An 18,805-nucleotide genomic window follows, 5' to 3' on the forward strand; every position below is an offset into this window, starting at 1 on the left:
GAGGCTGTTTCCAGGACTTGAACCCGTGACCTCATGGGCACTAATTTACTCATTGACGAAAAACTGACTAAAAGATCAGTACCACCTTTTTAGTTCATTTATTGACTGAAGTGTGGCATTTGTGAATATGTAATACCACCTAATCCAAATACATATGCCACCTGATACACATCTATGTGTTTGCTGGACATTCTACTGCAAATTATTGCATATATGCTAAAAACTATATACTCAGAATTGGATGATGATATTCTAGAATTGGACAAAATTCTATCAATCGATGCCAAAATTCAGAATCAGCATGTATACAACAAATTAATACAATGCTAGACCATTAGCAGAAAACAAATTCTTAGCTAGACCTATAAACTGAAGCAATAAGCCAATTATGACTGAACCAATTTCAGTCAGGAGCAACATCAGAATGATTTCAGCATGCAATTGGAATTCATTAGTACTGTATTAGTAGGGCGTTGATAGATTATGAAATCCACAAAACACTATGACTGAAGAATAACCAAGCAAATTCAAACAGTGACAAGCAAGCAAATATTTTCAGAAGGTCAAGACGATTCCCAGCGAAAAAAAGTTGCAGCCCCTGCTGCCTGCTAGGAAGTAATGCTATGCTCAGATTCCCTCTTCAGAAAGTTCAGTAGTTTCAGAGTTCTTCAGTTTCAGTTTTTCTGTTAGAGCACGAGGGCACGATCATTGTGTGTTCCGTGCGAATATGTAGGAAGCCAGTTGCATGACTTCGCCTTTGGGATGGTGCGGGCACGATGGGGTTGTTGCGAGCATCACCACATCACTTTAGATCGCTGAATAAAAGGATAAGCAGAAAAACAACAGAATTTGGGCTGCACAAAAACCACTTGTCTATGTTCTTTTTCGTCTGTGTCCAAAGTGAGAGAACAAGAGCGAGAGAGAGGTAGGAGGTGCTCCGGGGAGCATCTCTGGCAACATAATAGTCAGTTGACCTTAGTACTATGTATCTCGATGTGTAACAAGAACTTTCATATCTTCTTTTTGTGATGTTGTAAAACTAACCAAGATCAGATGCTTGACTAATCACTGCCTCCATGGAGGATTGAGGATGCCTAATTAAGCTGAACTTCCATGGTAGCCTGGTAGTCCCGGCACAGAAAAACAGGGGTCAAGGGGATACATACCTCTGATGTAGAAGACGCAGGCGACATCGCAGTGCTGGACGAATGTTCTTGTACCTCCAGCAAACTCAGCGCTTCTTCCTCCGGCGAACTCGGCGGCGACATTAGATGTTCCTCCAAAATTGATCTGATGGAGATTACGGCCGAGTACCCTTCCTTCTCATACCAAAAAACAGCAATCCGGGTTCGGCACTCCATTGACTTGTCTTCGAGAAGGACACGGTCTACAATCAATCCAAATTGGACACCGGACTTGCGCGCGAGCACGACCTGCATTCCTCTGCTCCGACCGCGCCCGACGCCCGGGCCGGCGACTCCTCCGGCCCTCGCCACGCCGGTGACCGCCAAGAACCCCGCCACCTCCTCGCCTCCGCTTGCTGCTCGTCGCCAGGAGCGCTGCCACCTTTCTTTCCCCTGACACCGGCGACCATAGGAGCCCGGTCGTCCCTGGTGGTTGGCCCGCTTGAGCAGGGGAGGCCAACGAGATGGTCATGCGCGAGCAGAGGAGGTCGCGGACAGCGACGGAAGGAGGAGGCGCGGGCGAAGCAGGAATGATGGAGCTAGGGGCGCGGCGCGCTCGCGCGGAGGCATGAGGCGCACGGGACTGGGCGAGGTGAAGCAGCAGCACGCGGTGCGAGGGGAGGTCCCGCGGCGACGGGGCACCGTAAAACAGAGGCGGACGGCGGAGGTGCTGCAGGAGCGGCACTCGGGCGCGAGGTGAGGAGGAGGAGCAGAGGAAGGGGAGGCCGGAGGTGGTCCCCGCCGACAATGGAGGGAAGCAGGCGCGAGGGGGAGGATGAGATGAAACGGAACAGTGGCCTGCTGGTGGCTGCCGGCGAGGGGTCGTCGGAGCGGCGTCGTGGACGCCGGCGAGTGGCCGGTGGTGGAGTCTGGGAATGGATAAGGACTGACTGCGGGCTGAATTCTAACTAATGCAGGGGCTCTTTTGCAAAAATGAAACGTTTTCTTAGGAACTCACTTAATATAGGACCGCGGGTTGAATTCAACAAACAACAGGGGCTTTTTTGCAAAATCGGCCACGACGGACGACCAGAAACGATAGCTGGTTTATTAGTAGGTAGAGAGTATAGATTACTGCCCCAAGTAGGAAAAAAAAAGTTCGCTCCAGCTAACCGTTATCTTTTTATTTTTTGAGAAACAGCTACGTACTAACCGTCATCTTTTTTTCTTTTTTTTTACGCACGCGCCCGGGTTTAGCAGTAACCGCCGGAGTAAACTTCAAGTCTAGCGGCCGCCCGGCCCCACGCACGCCCCTCCCTCCTCGTGACGCCATAGATAAAACGGCCAGGCCCACCGCCCCCTTCCTCTCGTTTTCTCCGTTCCCTTCTCGGCCTTCCCCCCTCGCTTCCCTTCCGCATCGGCGCGGCGCCCTACCCTACCAAACCACCACCCCCAGTCCCCACCCCCACCCCCTCCTCCTTCTCCCCTTTCCCCAACCCCCCTCGCCTTTCCAAATTCCGACCCGATTCCATCCAAGATTACAAGTTCAGAACTCAAGGATTTGAATTCCACCACCGCAATTATTATCTTCCCCGTCGGGAAGGAAGGAAGGGGAACCCGTTCCGTTTCGAACTCGAGCATCGCCTCGGCTCGCCTCGCCTTGCCTATTTGGGTGCCTTTTGTCGCCCACTGTTGGGTGTTGGGTGCGCCGCGCCTCCTCAATTCTCGTGCGGCGAGGCAAGTTTTCCCCCTCCTCCGAAATGGAACCCCCCTCCTTCCTTTTTACCCTTCTTCATCTTCTCTCCCACTGTTCTTCACCCTCTTCTCGAGTGAAATTCGGCCGATTCGCGTCGCCGAATTCCGATCTGTTGCTCCTGGTTTGTGGGTTGATGGTAGCTGACTTGGATTTGTGGCGTGCGTGCAGGGATCTGTCTGCCCGTCTATGGTCGCCGGCGGGAGGGCGGTCCTGCGGCGGGCGAAGATGGGCGGCGACGACGACGACGACGAGTACGTCGTGGACGAGGAGGAGGAGGAGGAGGTGGAGGAAGAGGATGACGCGGCGGTTGCGTGCTCCGACGAGGACGCCGGCGAGGAGGAGGCGGAGGCGGAGGCGGAGCCCGAGGACGAATCTGACGCCGACTTCGACGGGGAGGCGGAGGAGGACGAGGACGACGAGGATTTCGAGATCGACAAGCCGCGGCAGCGGCCCAGGCGCCCTCCCAGGCCTCCCCCCAGGCCCCGTGGGCGGGGCAGGAAGAAGACCAAGTCGGACGACGACGACGATTCCGACGCGGGTTCCGAGGAGGAGGACGACGAGGATTTCGAGATCGACGCGCCGCGGCCGAGGCGCGCCGCCAAGGCTCGCGGACGAGGCCGGAAGCGGAGGCGGAAGCAGGAGTCGGATGAGGAATCCGATGCGGATTTCGAGGAGGAGTTGGAGGAGATCGAGACGCCGCGGCCCAAGGCTCGCCGCCGGGCCAGGAAGGCCAAGCCGCGCGACGACGACGACGACTCCGATGCGGATTTCGAGGAGGAGGACGAGGATTTCGAGATCGACACGCCGCGGCCGAGGCGCGCGCCCACGTCTAGTTCCCGGGGCAGGGCGAGGGTGCAGGAAGAGGAGTCCGACGCGGAGTTCGATGGGCAGGACGAGGGGTTCGAGATCCAGACTGGAAGGCCGAGGCGTGCACCCACGGCTCGCTCCCGGGGCAGGGCAGGGAAGCAGGAAGACGAGTCTGACGAGGAGTTCGATGGGGAGGAGGGTGAATCGGAGAACGAGGAGGTGGAGGTCGAGGCGCCATGGCCGAAACGCCCAGCCACGGTTCGGTTCCGGCGCAGAAGGGAGGAGCAAGAGATCAAGTCTGATGCAGATTTCAAAAGGGAGGAGGAGGAAGAAGTGGAGAATGAGCAGTTGGAGGTCGAGACCCCACAACCAGCCATGGACCCTTCCTGGGGTAGGAGTGGGGAACAAGAGGATGAGTCTGATGCCGATTTCGATGGGGAGGAGGAGGAACTGGAGAATGAGGAGTTAGAGGTCGAGACCCCACTGTCAGCCAACTTTCGCTCTGGTGGCAGGAATGTGAAGGAGGAGGATGAGCTTGATGCAGATTTCAATGTGGCTGAGGAGGAAGTTGAGGATCTGGAAGAGGATGAAGAGCTGGAGATCGAGACGCCAGAGTCAGTCAAGTATCGCTCCGGTGGCAGGAATGTCAAGGAGGAGGATGAGCTTGATGCAGATTTCAATGTGGCTGAGGAGGAAGTTGAGGATCAGGAAGAGGATGCCGAGCTGGAGATCGAGACGCCAGAGTCAGTCAAGTATCGCTCCGGTGGTAGGAATGTGAGGGAGGAGGATGAGCTTGATGCAGATTTCAATGTGGCTGAGGAGGAAGTTGACGATCAGGAAGAGGGTGAAGAGCTGGAGATCGAGACGCCAGAGTCAGTCAAGTATCGCCCCAATGGCAGGAATCTGAAGCAGGAGGACGAGTTTGATGCAGATTTCAATGGGGCGGAGGAGGAAGTTGAGGATCAGGAAGATGATGAGGAGTTGGAGACCGAGACGGTACAGCCCAGGAACATGTCCGAGGCCCGTGGCAACGGCAGGAAGGTGAAGCCAACGGGCTCTAGCCGGCAGAGGCATGAGGATGATGATGATTACGAGGAAGAGATCGAGGATGAGGATGAAGACTTTGATCCGGAGGTGGACGAAGATGAGGAGGATGAGGAGGAAGATGTTGAAGAAGAAGATGATGATTTGGGGGATTATGCCCCAACTCGTGCCACAAAGGTTAGACCTAGGAACCACTTGGCCAAGCGGAAGCCAGCGGCTGGGCGCCAACACCGTAAGAGGAAGAGTGGTTCCAAGGGAAAGACAAGGAATGGCACGTCAGCATGTCGGCGTAGGAGCAAGCGGCGGGTGGCTGACGACTATGAAGACGATGAGGAGGAAGAGGATGATGATGATTTTGTTGTCAAGGACGACGTGGAGGAAGAAGTCAATTACCGGCCAAGGAAGAAGGCCAAGGTTGGGAGGAAGACGAGGGAAGGCACTGCAGAGCCAGTTGCTGTGGGAGAAGCATGGCCATCAGTCGAATCTGACACATCAGAATTTGAGTTTGTGACATCTGACGAGGATCATGCTGAGAAGGAAACACCAGTAGCTGAGCCTGCGAGGATCAAGAGAAAGAAGGGTAGGAGGAAGAGGGGTTCTGAATCAGACTCGTCTTCAGACTCTGATTATGTCATATCAGAGGAGGAGCTTAAGGATTTGGGGGTGCCTAGGCCCCAAGAGACTGTGCCACAGCTGCCTTCGCCCCCAGCACGAAGGACCATTGCTCCTAGGAGGGTAGACGAGAAGGGAAAAGAGCCAGAGGAGGCTTTGAAACAGATATGTGGTATCTGCCTCTCAGAGGAGCAGAGAGCTACAATACAGGGTGTGCTTAATTGCTGCTCACACTACTTCTGCTTCGCGTGCATCCTGGAGTGGTCAAAGGTGGAGTCGAGGTGTCCACTGTGTAAACGGCGTTTCAACACAATTACCAAGTCATCAGTGTCAGATCTAGGATTGGGGTTGAGGAATGCTCCTGTTAGGGTAGAAAAGCGCGATCAGGTAATGGTTTACTCTCTTGATCACTATAAAATTACATATCCACAGGGTATAAAACCATTCTGCATTGCTTGCCCACTTAATATTGGATTGGTTAGTCATTGAGATGAAATGCATTTATGTTCGAACTACCACTAAAATATATGAGAATCCTGTCCCCGTAGGTATAGAACATACATTTTGCTGTTACTTATTATAATAAGTGTGCTGTGTTGTTTCTGGTGACCATCCAAAATGTCGGTTAGTGGATTAAAAGTTTTAAGCAGAGATGACACGGAAATTTACCAATTTAGGGATAACATATCCATTACATCCACTTTGCCATTCGAACTCAGGGCTCGATGATGTAAATTCATATTTCTGTAAGTAAGAGCTTTTCTTGTTGTATTGGCAACCTTGATATTGATATAAATCTGTAGATGTTGAGAACTTTATAACCTTTTGAATTTTGAATTACGTTTCACATGACAACATATATAAAACCTCTTATATTACTATGCTAACTGAAACTTGTGCACGGTTTAACTTAAAAGTAATGTTAACAATAAACTTCGTGACAGTTTGCATGGTCGTCTCATTTGTTCTGTTTCTTCCTTGAACAGGTATACCAGCCCACTGAAGATGAAATGAGGCGCTGGTTAGACCCATACGAAAATGTTGTATGTATAGAGTGCAATCAAGGTGGTGATGACAATCTCATGTTGCTATGTGATATATGTGATTCCTCTGCACATACTTTCTGTGTTGGTCTGGGGAGAGAAGTACCAGAAGGCAACTGGTACTGTGGTGGGTGTAGATCCAGTGTGGAAGGGCCTTCTCATGCACAAATACAGGATAGGGTGGTTCACCGTGGAGATAGTAACATGAACACCGCCGATAGCAGTTCTGGTTCGTTGGGCAGATCTACATCAAGTGGAGTGTTCCAGAGGCCACCACCAATAAACGTTCAGCCTTCTTTGCAAGGATTTGATCTGAATCTCTCTCCAATAGAAACCCCTGAGGAAGATAAGCGAGCCGAGCCACATCTCTCAGCTGAACCTGTATCAACTCCTACTGGGAGGCATGCAACTCTTGATAGGAGGCGTGCCTTGAACCGACGCATTCGTATTCTTCTATTTAGACCTAGGACTGCAACTAATGCTTGGCAGAATAGCATTCAGCAAGACAGAAGCGCACCAGGAACAGAACAAAATCAACGGATCGCCTGCACCTCTACAGATGTGAGCCCATCATGTTCCACGGCTGATTTTATGCAGAGCCAGCAGAGTAGCTCACATTTTGTACAGTCTGCAAGTAATCTTAATCAATGCACTGATGAGGGTGGAAGCAATTTCCGAGAAGTAGCAAATGCCAAGGACCAGCTGATTCCTATTGTGAAGAAGAGCATCAAGCACATTTGTGCCCGGTCCCCATTGGGTACGTATAGCGGTCTGAGCAAACTGTTTTAATGTATCAATTTTTCGAGCACCCACAAGTTAACATTTGGGTGTAATAGTTTGATTTTATCCTTAACATATTAGATTACCCAGAGATTGAGTAGCCTTGTATTTTCATATTTAAAATGGTTGGTTAGAGAAAATTAATTCAGTTTATGCTAGGGTATCATCCCATTGTAGCAGTTGTGGTCCCAAAATAAATTGAGTAGCTACATCTATACTGGAAATGTGTCTCAGGTTTGTGGCTATTAGTAGCCTATAAATAATAATTGCCTGTCCTTTTTATAGTCCTTTTTTCTGCTATGCTGTTGGCCATTTGTACGCTGAACTAAATGCAAAGACAGCTGTGTTGGACTATATATGCAATCTTGCTAAAGCATGGCTAATTAACTGGAACTAACCTCTCGTCCTTTATGTTTCAGATCAATCTTCTTTCACGAATGTAGCACGGCGGGCGACACACACAATCTTAGCGTTGTCTGGTATTGCGCACAACAAGGATAGGGTTGTTTCTACACCTTTTCCTTTTCCTAGCCATTGTTGCCACGCCTGTGATGGCCGAGAGCCAGCGTTTCTCATGAGAACCATCTGCTCGTCATGCTTCAACTCATTCGTTGGCGATGTCGTCAGTCACATCGCCAATATGTTTTCTTGAAGTAGGTGGTCTTTTTAAGCTGGCATTTCTCTCTCTGCTGTCGTCATTCTTTGAATTATAGACACTTGGAAAGATTATACGGATACGAAGGTGTTAATGAATGTTGGATAGCTTGAAATATAGATCATTTCTAAATGATGCATTCTCTTTTGGAACTAACTTCTTAATTGAGTTGTCATTAGCCATCCTGACAAGTTTCAAGTCTTCCAGCAAGCTGCTACAGTCTTCATTGATGATGCCCTCCAATTGTCTTTTTTATTGCCAACTGTGTAACTTGCTTTTCCTTTCTGTCAGTACGTTGATTTCTGGAATTATGCTTTATCTCTCCAACAGAGGTGGAGCATCTTATATATCGCGAGAGAAAAATATGGAGGAAAAAAAACTGAACATTTTATATTTTGAGCATGTCATTATGAACATTACAAATTGAGAATAGGATAGAGGAGCAGTCTGCTAGATCTGATGTAGTGTTAAGAAAATCTCTGCATATCATTCCATTAGTGTTTGTTATACTTTGGAAGGAATAACCTTTCTTGGTAGGAATAACTTGTGCCCTTTTCACTTAGTGTTCTCAGTTCGGTATCTTTCTTGTCTGCACTTGATGAAGCCCCCTCTCATAACTGAAGCCAGGCGGTCTTCGATTTATCGGATTTCGAGCTAGCTGCCCTTTTCCCTTTTCTTGCTCTCATATTCCTCTTCTGAGTTTTCCTCTTAAGAGTCCTATATTCTTCTTCTAGGGTCCTATATATCTAAATTCAACAAGTCCTGAACCATTTTTATCTCTGTGTTCATCTGTACGGACTGTGCAATTATGTTACCATCTTGCCCTTTTCCCACCGAACCGTACTGTTACATTTCGTGCAGATTAACCTATTGTTGATATGAGCTGTTTAACTCCCGAGTTCATGCAATTATTCAAGGGTTCATCTTGTCTCTCTTTTTACGGGATTTTATGTTAGTTCATTTTAACTTAGAAGGAACGATTAGATTCCAACAACCTCTTTTGTGCGGGACTTGAAAATTAAAATCCCCTTGGTCAAGTCTTACATTATGTATGCTGTATGCACTCCAGTTTTACATTTAATATGTTTCATGTATGTCAGTTCTTATTAGGTTGTGTTATGTGTGTTATTTGCTCTCCCTGGGGCCTATGAGCTGACAAATTTGCAGTTGGCATGTGCCTTCTTTTTCTTTTGGGGTGGAACAAAAATGTGTTTACACAAGGTTTTTGGATTCTTCCCACAAGATCTGCATCCAAAATTTACTGCTATTAAAAATTTACTGGTATGCAGCAGCATCGCTCATTCATTGCCTGCCAAAATGGACAGTTTTTTTTCATGTCAACTACCCACCGTGTGTGTAGGTGCGCAGCTGAAAAATCATCAGAAGAAAGTCCTATCTTGTGATTGGGTTGGGATATTCATGCATTTTGTTCAGCGCCCCTGTCGTTACAAGTGTGTGTGTGTTCTTGGTGGTTTGAGGTTCTTTCAGTTGTTTTTCTTTTTCTTTTTTGCGGGAGATTTCAGTTGTTTACTAGCAATATCTTACCCAGTTGCAATCAGAGGGATTTGCATCTGGCATCATAAAGGGTTTGCGATTGGCATCCCAATTCCCAAGCCCGTCTGCATCAGGAAGGGATAAAGCAGCAAATCCTAGCACGAAAGAAGAGAATACATATCTCTCTCTCTCTCTCTCTTCTCTTTTTATTACTAGTTAGACAATAAAGCAACACCCTAACCCTAGCAGTTCTCTTACGAAGCAAGGCAAGGCATACATGTGTTCCTTTTCATAGCCGCCTAGCTGAAGGAACGGATATGCATTTCGCAAGCAGCCTTTGTTGTCGTCCTCAGAGGGGAAAGATGTCTCGGGTCTCGCGGCTTTCGGCTCCACCACGCACCGCATCGTGGTGAGGTTCCAGTCACGGAGCATGAGCACACGCCATGCCTTGCATCCAGCCTCGTCTCGGTCCCGTTCGTGTCCGACGACGAGGACAAGTTGAACATCGATCTGTCAACAGATTAATTAGAGTAAAATATTACTGTATGTATATATGTATAAAATTGTTGAAACGGACATATTGCTTGTCTCGACGCGACGAAAGGGACACTCGTGCCGAGGACCTTGAGAGGTATACAATGTGACGCGGAAAGGTATACAATGCGACTATCTGCACAGTTGAGTGAGCGCTGCTTCCAAGGCATCAGATTCCTGATCGGACGGTCGTGGAGGCGACGCCAAGCGCCATATGAGGCGAGGTCCCGAGCATAGGATGCCGCTTGCCTGCCGCTGGCCGCCAATTCGGTCGCTGCGGCCTCTTGATATCACGCACAGCAACGGCCCTCTCTCTGCCTCGCGCTGCAGCTAGCTGGCCTTCATTGTCGCGCCCACCTCCCTCTCCCCTCTTCTCTCCTCCAGCGCGCCACGCACGCTCGCGGAGCAAAGCAAGGGATGGCGCCGACGTACCGGCCTTACGCGGCGGAGTACGGGGCGGTGGAGCGGAAGGTGCCGGGGGCGCGGTGGGTGGCGTCGGCGGCGGCGGCGTCGTCGGTGGCGTGGTTCGTGGGGGACCAGGCGGAGATGAAGCGGCGGGGGCGGGTGGCCAGCTACAAGGCCTACGCCGTGGAGGGCAAGGTGAAGGCGTCCCTCCGCCGGGGCCTCCGCTGGATCAAGGCCAAGTGCTCCCACATCGTCCACCGCTAGTCCGCTCCGCCCGCCGTCTTCTTCTTCCTTGGTATTGGCCCTGCTCTGTCTCCCATGGATTCGGACCGCGCTCCCGCTCCACCACCTTGCGTGCTGCTCTTTCTCTGCCTTGTAAAACCTGGTCTGTTCTCATGGGTGCTGGCTCGCCGGATCCTGCAGGTGGCTCATCAGGCGGACGACCGATCGATGGTGGCGAGAACGGATGCGCGAGGGATGCAGCCGAGGGACGGACTCATCGAGCGTTCCTTGCGAGTAGATTAGTCACTAGTGTAAGATCATCATGCATGGGTCATTTCTTCTTCTTTTTCTAGTTTTCCTGTTGTCGAGAGAGAGAGAGAGAGGAGGGGGGAGAATGTTTGTTTCCGGGGTTGCAAGCAACGTTGGCCATCAATCATCACACGCGATTCCTTTCTTTCTGCTTCAGTTTCAGATAGTCTGCTCGTGAGATTCCTTTCTGCTTCAGTTCAGTTTGCTTCTGCAAAACATACCTGGTTGTTGTGTCCGCTCGATACTCTCAGGCTCAAAAGTGCTTGCAAAACAAATTATCCCCTGCAAGGGAAATGAATTGGCGCACGAATGAAAATGAATCGAACAGCACACGCTCCAGAATCACGGGGCATGAGCAAGCTCGGTGAAACCCTGTGGCACGTGTGGACAACCTGTTGGCCGCCCTGCCACGTCGTCTCCGCTGGTCCCAGTCAACACGCCCAACAGGTTGTCCACACGGGCCTGGCTATCAGCCCATTGCCGTCAGAGGCTCAGAACCCATTTTTGGCGTCTGTTCCAGACAGCAGATGCCTGCGGACGAGAGGGAAAAAAAATATCTGAGCTACATCCCCTCACAATTTTTATTAATTAATAACCAGTATTAATTGCTTGGTAATTTACAGTGTTTTCAGATCTGATAAAAAATAGGAATAATACTACACAAATAATACATATTGGAGAAGTGGGGTGTCGATCCCCATACCTCTCGCATGCTAAGGGCCTGTTCGGAACACAGGTACAGAAAACATAGTAATATGTACAAGTAGAGGAATATGAAAGGAAGATAGCTGCAAAACTTTGGATAAAGAAACTTCAGGAAAGTCGCAAGAAGAGGTGTTCGGTTGTACGTAGGAAACTACAGTAAACTTTTGAGTCCAACGGTTGATAGAATATTTTATCTGATTTTTTTATGAAGCTGCGCAGGGGATTACTCTGGTCTTTCACCTCAGATACCCCACATAAATGGATTGTTTATTCCGGTCTACGCATGGCAGCGACTGTGCTCCTCGGGCTTCCGCCCAAAAATGAACTCTGGATGGATGTTCGCAATCCTGTGGAATCGGTGTGCTGATGGAAGTTTTCCTGCAGAATACTGTTTACGTTTCCTCCATCCCGAACGCCTGCAAAGCAAAGTTTCCCATAGGAATAACAATCCTACGAAATTCCCGCAGGATTCCCGTGAAGCGAACGCAGCCTAAGCGAGCGCTCTACCATCTGAGCTACATCGCCTTACTGTAACGTAATCTTCTCTTCAACTTATATAGAGAATCGAGAACGTTGTTGATTTTTTAATTATTTTTCCCGAATAAACGTTGTTGAGTTCCCACCTATTCCATGGTCGATAAGGCAAAAGGTACTCCCTTCGTAAACTAATATAAAAGCGTTTAGATCACTAATTTATAGTGATCTAAACGCTCTTATATTAGTTTATGGTCGTTTTTCTATGATTGGTTTTAGAAATCGTTTGTATTCCTTAGAAAAACGACCAAGTTTTACAATTTATTACCAAGTTAAAGAATTAAAATATACACAAATGGCAAAGCTCCGTCACATAAAAACTAGATGTCGCATCAAAGTCCTTCAAATGACACATGCCAAGACTAATCAAGCAGGGTGATCCTCTGTCACTAATGTTGTTCATATTTGTCATGGAGTGCCTCGTTGCGCTCATGCATGTCTGTTGTCGTCGATGCGTGTATGTTCAATTTCATGGGTTAGTGTCAAACACGCGCTCTTAGCCCTCAACTCTAATATACGAAGTAAATAAAAATGGAGGGAGTATTTGCTGAAACACAATACTACTTTCATAGAAGCCAATCATGAGGTAGGTTCCATATTTCTATCATATGGAGTGTTAATTTTTCTCGTCTTCTCTTCATTAACTAAGCAACAAGAGGCAAGCAAGTCAAGGACACAAAGATCATAGAACTACGCATTAATATATTCTTTCACTCCTAGGAAACACGTGGAACCCTCAAATTAGTTAGCATTGAAATCCCAAAGAAAAAACCCCAGAGGATCTCACCTATTATATTGTTCACCTAAGTAGTGCTAATCCTTTTCTTTGATACTCTTATAGATAAAATGTGATAGTCATATTTTATGAATAAGAAGAGATTATTTACATGTACTTAGTAGTGCAAGCACATGGATATATATATATTATTTTTACTAATAGAGAGGAGTAACCATGGTACACAGTGTAAGGTGGAAGGATGTAGGAAAGAAAGGATAGAAAACAAGCCATGCTATTTAGGTTTTTCTGGGACAGTTCTTCGAAAATGGTTGATGGAAGAAGAGATAAAGTTGGTGATTTGCAAGAAATTTAATGACTTTACACATTGACTCATACATCTTAGTGGCATCGATCTTATTTTCTCACACCAAAGTTCTTCATAATCACCTCACACTCTAAAGTCCAATAACTTTTGGACTAATAATTAAATATCACTTGGCACATGTAAATAAAACAAAATAAATGCTAACTACATTTTATAATTGTGTATTTTATCTCCAAGTTTTTCTATAATTTCAAATGTATATCTAAAAGACACACCAATATCTCATATTTAATGATAAATAGGCCACGTTTTAGAATTATTTTGCGTGGGTAAAACTGCTAGTTAAGATAAAATCTAACCATAGCATTAAACATTTGGATCCAAATTGGTGCCTTACGAAATAGCGCATAAACTAGGGTTTAAGCTCCTGTCACTCTAGCAACCCATCATCTAACTCCACAATGCATCCCCTTAGGCCCAAATATGGTGAAGTGTCATGTAGTCGACGTTCACATGACACCACTAAGGGAATCACAACATACATATCATCAAAATATGGAACACATATCAAGTTCACATGATTACTTGCAACAAGTTTCTCCCGTGACCTCAAGAACGAAAGTAACTACTCACAAGTGACAAACATTCTCATGATCAGAGGGGTATTAACTAGCATAATGGATCTGAACATATGATATTCCACCAAATTAACCATATAGTAATCAACTACAAGATGAAATCAACACTACTAGTCACCCACAGGTACCAATCTGAGGTTCTGGTACAAAGATTGAACATAAGAGATGAACTTGGGTTTTGAGCGGAGATGGTGCTGGTGAAGATGTTGATGAAGAATGGCCTTGCCAAGATGAGAGGGTTGTTGGTGATGACGATGGTTTCGATTTCCCCCTCCGGGAGGGAAGTTCCCCCGGCGGAATTGCTCCGCCGAAGGGCAAAAGTGCTCTTGTCCAAATTCCGCCTTGAGACGGCGACGCTCCATCCCAAAAGTCCTCCGTATAATTATTTTAGGTCAAAATGACTTTTATACCAGAAGATGGGCACCTGAGGTGGGCCGAGGAGGGCACAACCCCCAGGCGCGCCCTGGTGGGTTGTGCCCACCTGGTGGGGCCCCTCTGGTAGTTATTGGCTCCAATATTTCTTATATATTCCATAAAAAATCTCCGTAAAGTTTTAGCTCATTTGGAGTTGTCCAGAATAGGTAGCCTGACGTTGCTTTTTCAGGTCCAGAATTCCAGCTGCCGGTATTCTCCCTCCTTGTGTGAATCTTGCATTTTGTGAGAGAAAAGGCATTAGAATTACTACAAATAACATTATTATGAATAAAAACAATATAAATATCAGTAGGAAAACATGTTGCAAAATGGACGTATCAACTCCCCCAAGCTTAGACTAATAGACCTCGCTTGTCTTCAAGCGAAAAACCGAAATCGAAAAACATGTCCACATGCTTAGAGAGAGGTGTGTCGATAAAAACAAAATACAGACATAGAACCATCATGTATATTATTGTAACAGCAACAAACATCATTAAAACATAATATAACATAACCTTATCATATAACTTCTTATGAACAAGTAGCAATTCATCACACTATTGAAGTATAAAGCATAAACTCTGCTGGAAACCAACAAACTATGTTCTTAGTCAACTTTGCAACTACAATTCATCATCTTTTCAGGAAGGGTCACATGTCGGAGCCTTTAGGCAAGTCCACATACTCAACCATCATATAGTCTTCTATGATTGCTAACACTCAACGCATACACATGAGCAAAAAGTTTCAATCGGACACACAGAAAGAGATGGGCTTATAGTTTCGCCTCCCAACATATTCACCTCAAGGGTGATGTCAACAATAATAGTTCATGCTCACCCATATTCAACTAGATATATGTGCCTAGATCTTTCGTCACCACATGATGCTTGCTAAAAGAAAAAGTAAAAAGGAATAGAGGAGTAAACTTTGACTCTAGCATAAAAAGTAAAAGATAGGCCATTCGCAGAGGAAAGCAGAGGTTGCCATGCGCCTTTTGTTTGCATGCCAAATCCCTTAATGCAAGAGAACGTCACGTTATATTGCCCCTTATGATAGCAATCTTTATTATGCAGTCCGTTGCTTTTATTACTTTGCCATCACAAGTTCGTACAACGCTTAATTTTCTCTTACACTAAATGATCCAACATATTTAGAACAATTTTTATTGCCTTATTGCACCGATGACAACTTACTTTAAGGATCTTGCTCAATCCATAGGTAGGTATGGTGGACTCTTGAAAAGATTTGGGTTTAGGGTTTTTTGGATGCACAAGTAGTATCTCTACTTAGTGCCGAGTTTTTGGCTAGAAAAGATATTGGGCAAGCACCACATGTTAAAGGATCTATGACAATATAACTTCTGTGTGAATATGAACAGACATAACTCATTACGTTGTCTTCCTTGTCTAACGTCAACCGTTTTGGCATATAATAATTTGATGGGGGCTCACAATCATAAAAAGGTGTCTAAGATGGTATATTTGCATATGAATCTTCTCTTCCCTTATTAATTCTTTCATGAATTACATCATTGACCAATGCTATGTTTGTCAATCTCCAACAAATTTTACTACTTATACTTTTCCTTATGTGATGTCACTACTTACCATAAGATTAGCATATGACCTTTTTCATTTATTTCCTTTCTTTTTATTGCAACAAAGAAGTAAAGAAAGCAAAACTTCAAACTAAACTTTCTTATAGATCTCGCACACGATTACATAGATAGATAGATAGATCACTAAGCAAACTCTCAAAGAAAGATCAAACTAAACTTTTATTCAACTAAGGAAAAAGAAAGCTAAAGATCGAACTAAGAGAAATAAAAGCAAAGATAGTGGTGTGATATGATATCGGGGCACCTCCCCCAAGCTTGGCTCAAGCCAAGGGGAGTGCTCATACCCGTGAACTCAATTCTCCTTTGGAGATGAAGATGATGGTGATGTAGAGTTCGTTTCTGATTCATAAAGCTAGGCCTCCCTATTGTAGAGAGGCGCAGGAGTCTCCAGAACCCTGAATCTGACAGCTAAACTCATACCTTTAAACCTTTCCTCATGCTCATAGTTTTTCTTCTGGAAATCACAAACTTGATCTTGGAGATAGTTGATTTTCTTAGTAAGCTCAAGGACAATATCATCCATGGTCTTGCTTCCACCTTGCTAGCACGAGTAATTCCGTGATCATGGAGTGATTAGCATTGAGACCATGTTCCACCATACCTTAGCACTTGAAAATTTCCTGCTCCACCGCCTCAAGCCTAGCTTCTATGTTTCCGGTCTACTTGGGCCCTTGAACATCCCGGATGTGGAGCACCCCTCACGCATCTCGATGGTTTGAGGGTGCTTCATCACCTCCAGCAAGTAGGGGTTGATGACCTTCTCAAAGAACTTGTCCTTGGAGGAGCTTGATGAGGCCATGTCGATTTAGATCTGACAGAAAAACAACATGAAACAAGGACAAAAGATTTTCTCCGCGATACGGTGTTCAATGGGTTCAGGAAGTATATATAGATTTTTTATCTTGAGAAACAAGCAAACGGGAGAAAAACAGAGTCCGGAAGGTACCCGAGGTGGGCCCAACCCACCTGGGCGCACCTTACCAGGCGCGCCCTGGTGTCTTGTGCGCACCAGGGCTGCCTTCCTAGTAGTTTCTTTTTTCCCTATTTTTTCTAATATTCTAAAACTGACAAAAAATATTTTTGCGGATTTTTTGGAGTCCGTTTACTTACCGTATCATGTTCCTTCCCTTTTCAACGATTCTGGAGTGTTCTGGAAGGTCTCCCTTATATGTTCTTCCAGTGTCATGGTTTGGATAATATTGCTTTAAACATTAATAGGCGTACCTGAGATACAATGTTTAATTCTTTGACCATTGACCACCTTCGGATTTGTACCTTCGGCATTATTTATTTTGGCGGCTCCAGAACGATAGACCTCTTTGATAAACCCAAGATACCGGCGGGAGGGGAGCTGGTAGAGGAACTCCCTTGCGACTGCGGAGCAAGAAACATAGGCAAGGGGAAATGAGCTGCTCGGGTCGAAACTTGTTCTTTTGCGGGAGCTGGGTGAATAAAACCGGTGGGGGAAGAATAAACCAAGTGAGAGGTGGGACGAAATAAACCAGCCCAAAAAAACCCAGAAGAAAGTGGGGGCCTAAAAAAACACGGACGCAATCCCACCAACTACTCCATTAGGAGTAGAGAAACTCAATGCCCACATGGCTACCTTGACAAACATGAACTCAATGGACAACTTTGCTGGAAGATGGTGCTCGGACAATAAAATGACTGAGTTTTGTTTGTTTTGAAACGCGGCAAAAGACTTGCCATTTTTATTGGTGAAAAAGATAGTGAGAATTGCCCGGTTAATTGAGGAAAATCGGGGGAAGACCAATAAAACTCAACCCACAAAACATGGGTCCACCTGCCAACCTGACCACATGACAACAGATGCCCACACGCGCAAACAACCGACAACTCCTACTTTGATGACGAGCTTCGCAAGGGAAATATGCAGGACTTGTGCTGACCGCGCGCTCCGCAAACGACCACCGAGTGTCTGTCATCGTTGCCACCTGGACTCGCTCCACCGCAGCTCCGACTTTAAATCAACTTAGCAAACAACAGAAAGAGTGCTTCAGACACACCGGGAAGATCCAACTAAAAAGCCTGAGCCGCAACCCAAGCTCCTTTGGACGTCATCATTGTTGCCAAACAGAAATCAACGCTCCCAAAATGGCCGCCTCAACAAACCACGCAATGAAGATGCCGCCATCCACTGGTCTCTGATACGTCTCCAATGTATCTACTTTTCGAAACACTTTTGCCCTTGTTTTGGACTCTAACTTGCATGATTTGAATGAAACTAACCCGGACTGACGCTGTTTTCAGCAGAATTACCATGATGTTGTTTCATGTGTAGAAAACAAAAGTTCTCAGAATGACCTAAAATCCTCGGAGACAAGTTTCAGAAAATATAAAAAATACTGGCGAAAGAATCAAGACCAGGGGGCCCACACCCTGTCCACGAGGGTGGGGGCACGTCCACCCCCACTGGGCGCGCCCCCTATCTCGTGTGCCCCCTGCAGCTCCGCCGACCTCAACTCCAACTCCATATATTCCGTCTCGCAGAGAAAAAAATAAGAGAGGAAGTTTCATCACGTTTTACGATACGGAGCTGCCGCCAAGCCCTAATCTCTCTCGGGAGGGCTAATCTGGAGTCCGTTCGGGGCTCTGGAGAGGGGGATTCGTCGCCGTCGTCATCATCAACCATCCTCCATCACCAATTTCATGATGCTCACTGTCGTGCGTGAGTAATTCCATCGTAGGCTTGCTGGACGGTGATGGGTTGGATGAGATTTACCATGTAATCAAGTTAGTTTTGTTAGGGTTTGATCCCTAGTATCCACTATGTTCTGAGATTGATGTTGCTATGACTTTGCTATGCTTAATGCTTGTCACTAGGGCCCGAGTGCCATGATTTCAGATCTGAACCTATTATGTTTTCATGAATATATGTGTGTTCTTGATCCTATCTTGCAAGTCTATGGTCACCTATTATGTGTTATGATCCAACAACCCCGAAGTGACAATAATCGAGATACTTCTCGCCGATGATCGTAGTTTGAGGAGTTCATGTATTCACTATGTGTTAATGCTTTGGTCCGGTTCTCTATTAAAAG

The 18,805-nt window shown here is 46.5% G+C and overlaps 1 protein-coding gene and 1 pseudogene across 1 annotated transcript; both read left to right on the forward strand.

Annotated features, from left to right (window-relative positions):
- The first annotated feature begins 2,875 nt into the window (after positions 1–2,875).
- On the forward strand, positions 2,876–8,214 carry LOC119362288 (annotated as a pseudogene).
- Positions 8,215–10,084: 1,870 nt separating this feature from the next.
- Positions 10,085–11,003, forward strand: LOC119367225. Its single transcript, XM_037632803.1, has 2 exons — positions 10,085–10,549; positions 10,678–11,003. The coding sequence occupies exon 1, from the start codon at positions 10,267–10,269 to the stop codon at positions 10,516–10,518; it is 252 nt and encodes an 83-aa protein (XP_037488700.1). The 5' UTR covers positions 10,085–10,266; the 3' UTR covers positions 10,519–10,549; positions 10,678–11,003.
- Positions 11,004–18,805: the final 7,802 nt, after the last annotated feature.

Source organism: Triticum dicoccoides, chromosome 2B, assembly GCF_002162155.2.
Source record: "Triticum dicoccoides isolate Atlit2015 ecotype Zavitan chromosome 2B, WEW_v2.0, whole genome shotgun sequence".
In the NCBI taxonomy this organism is placed as follows: domain Eukaryota; kingdom Viridiplantae; phylum Streptophyta; class Magnoliopsida; order Poales; family Poaceae; genus Triticum; species Triticum dicoccoides.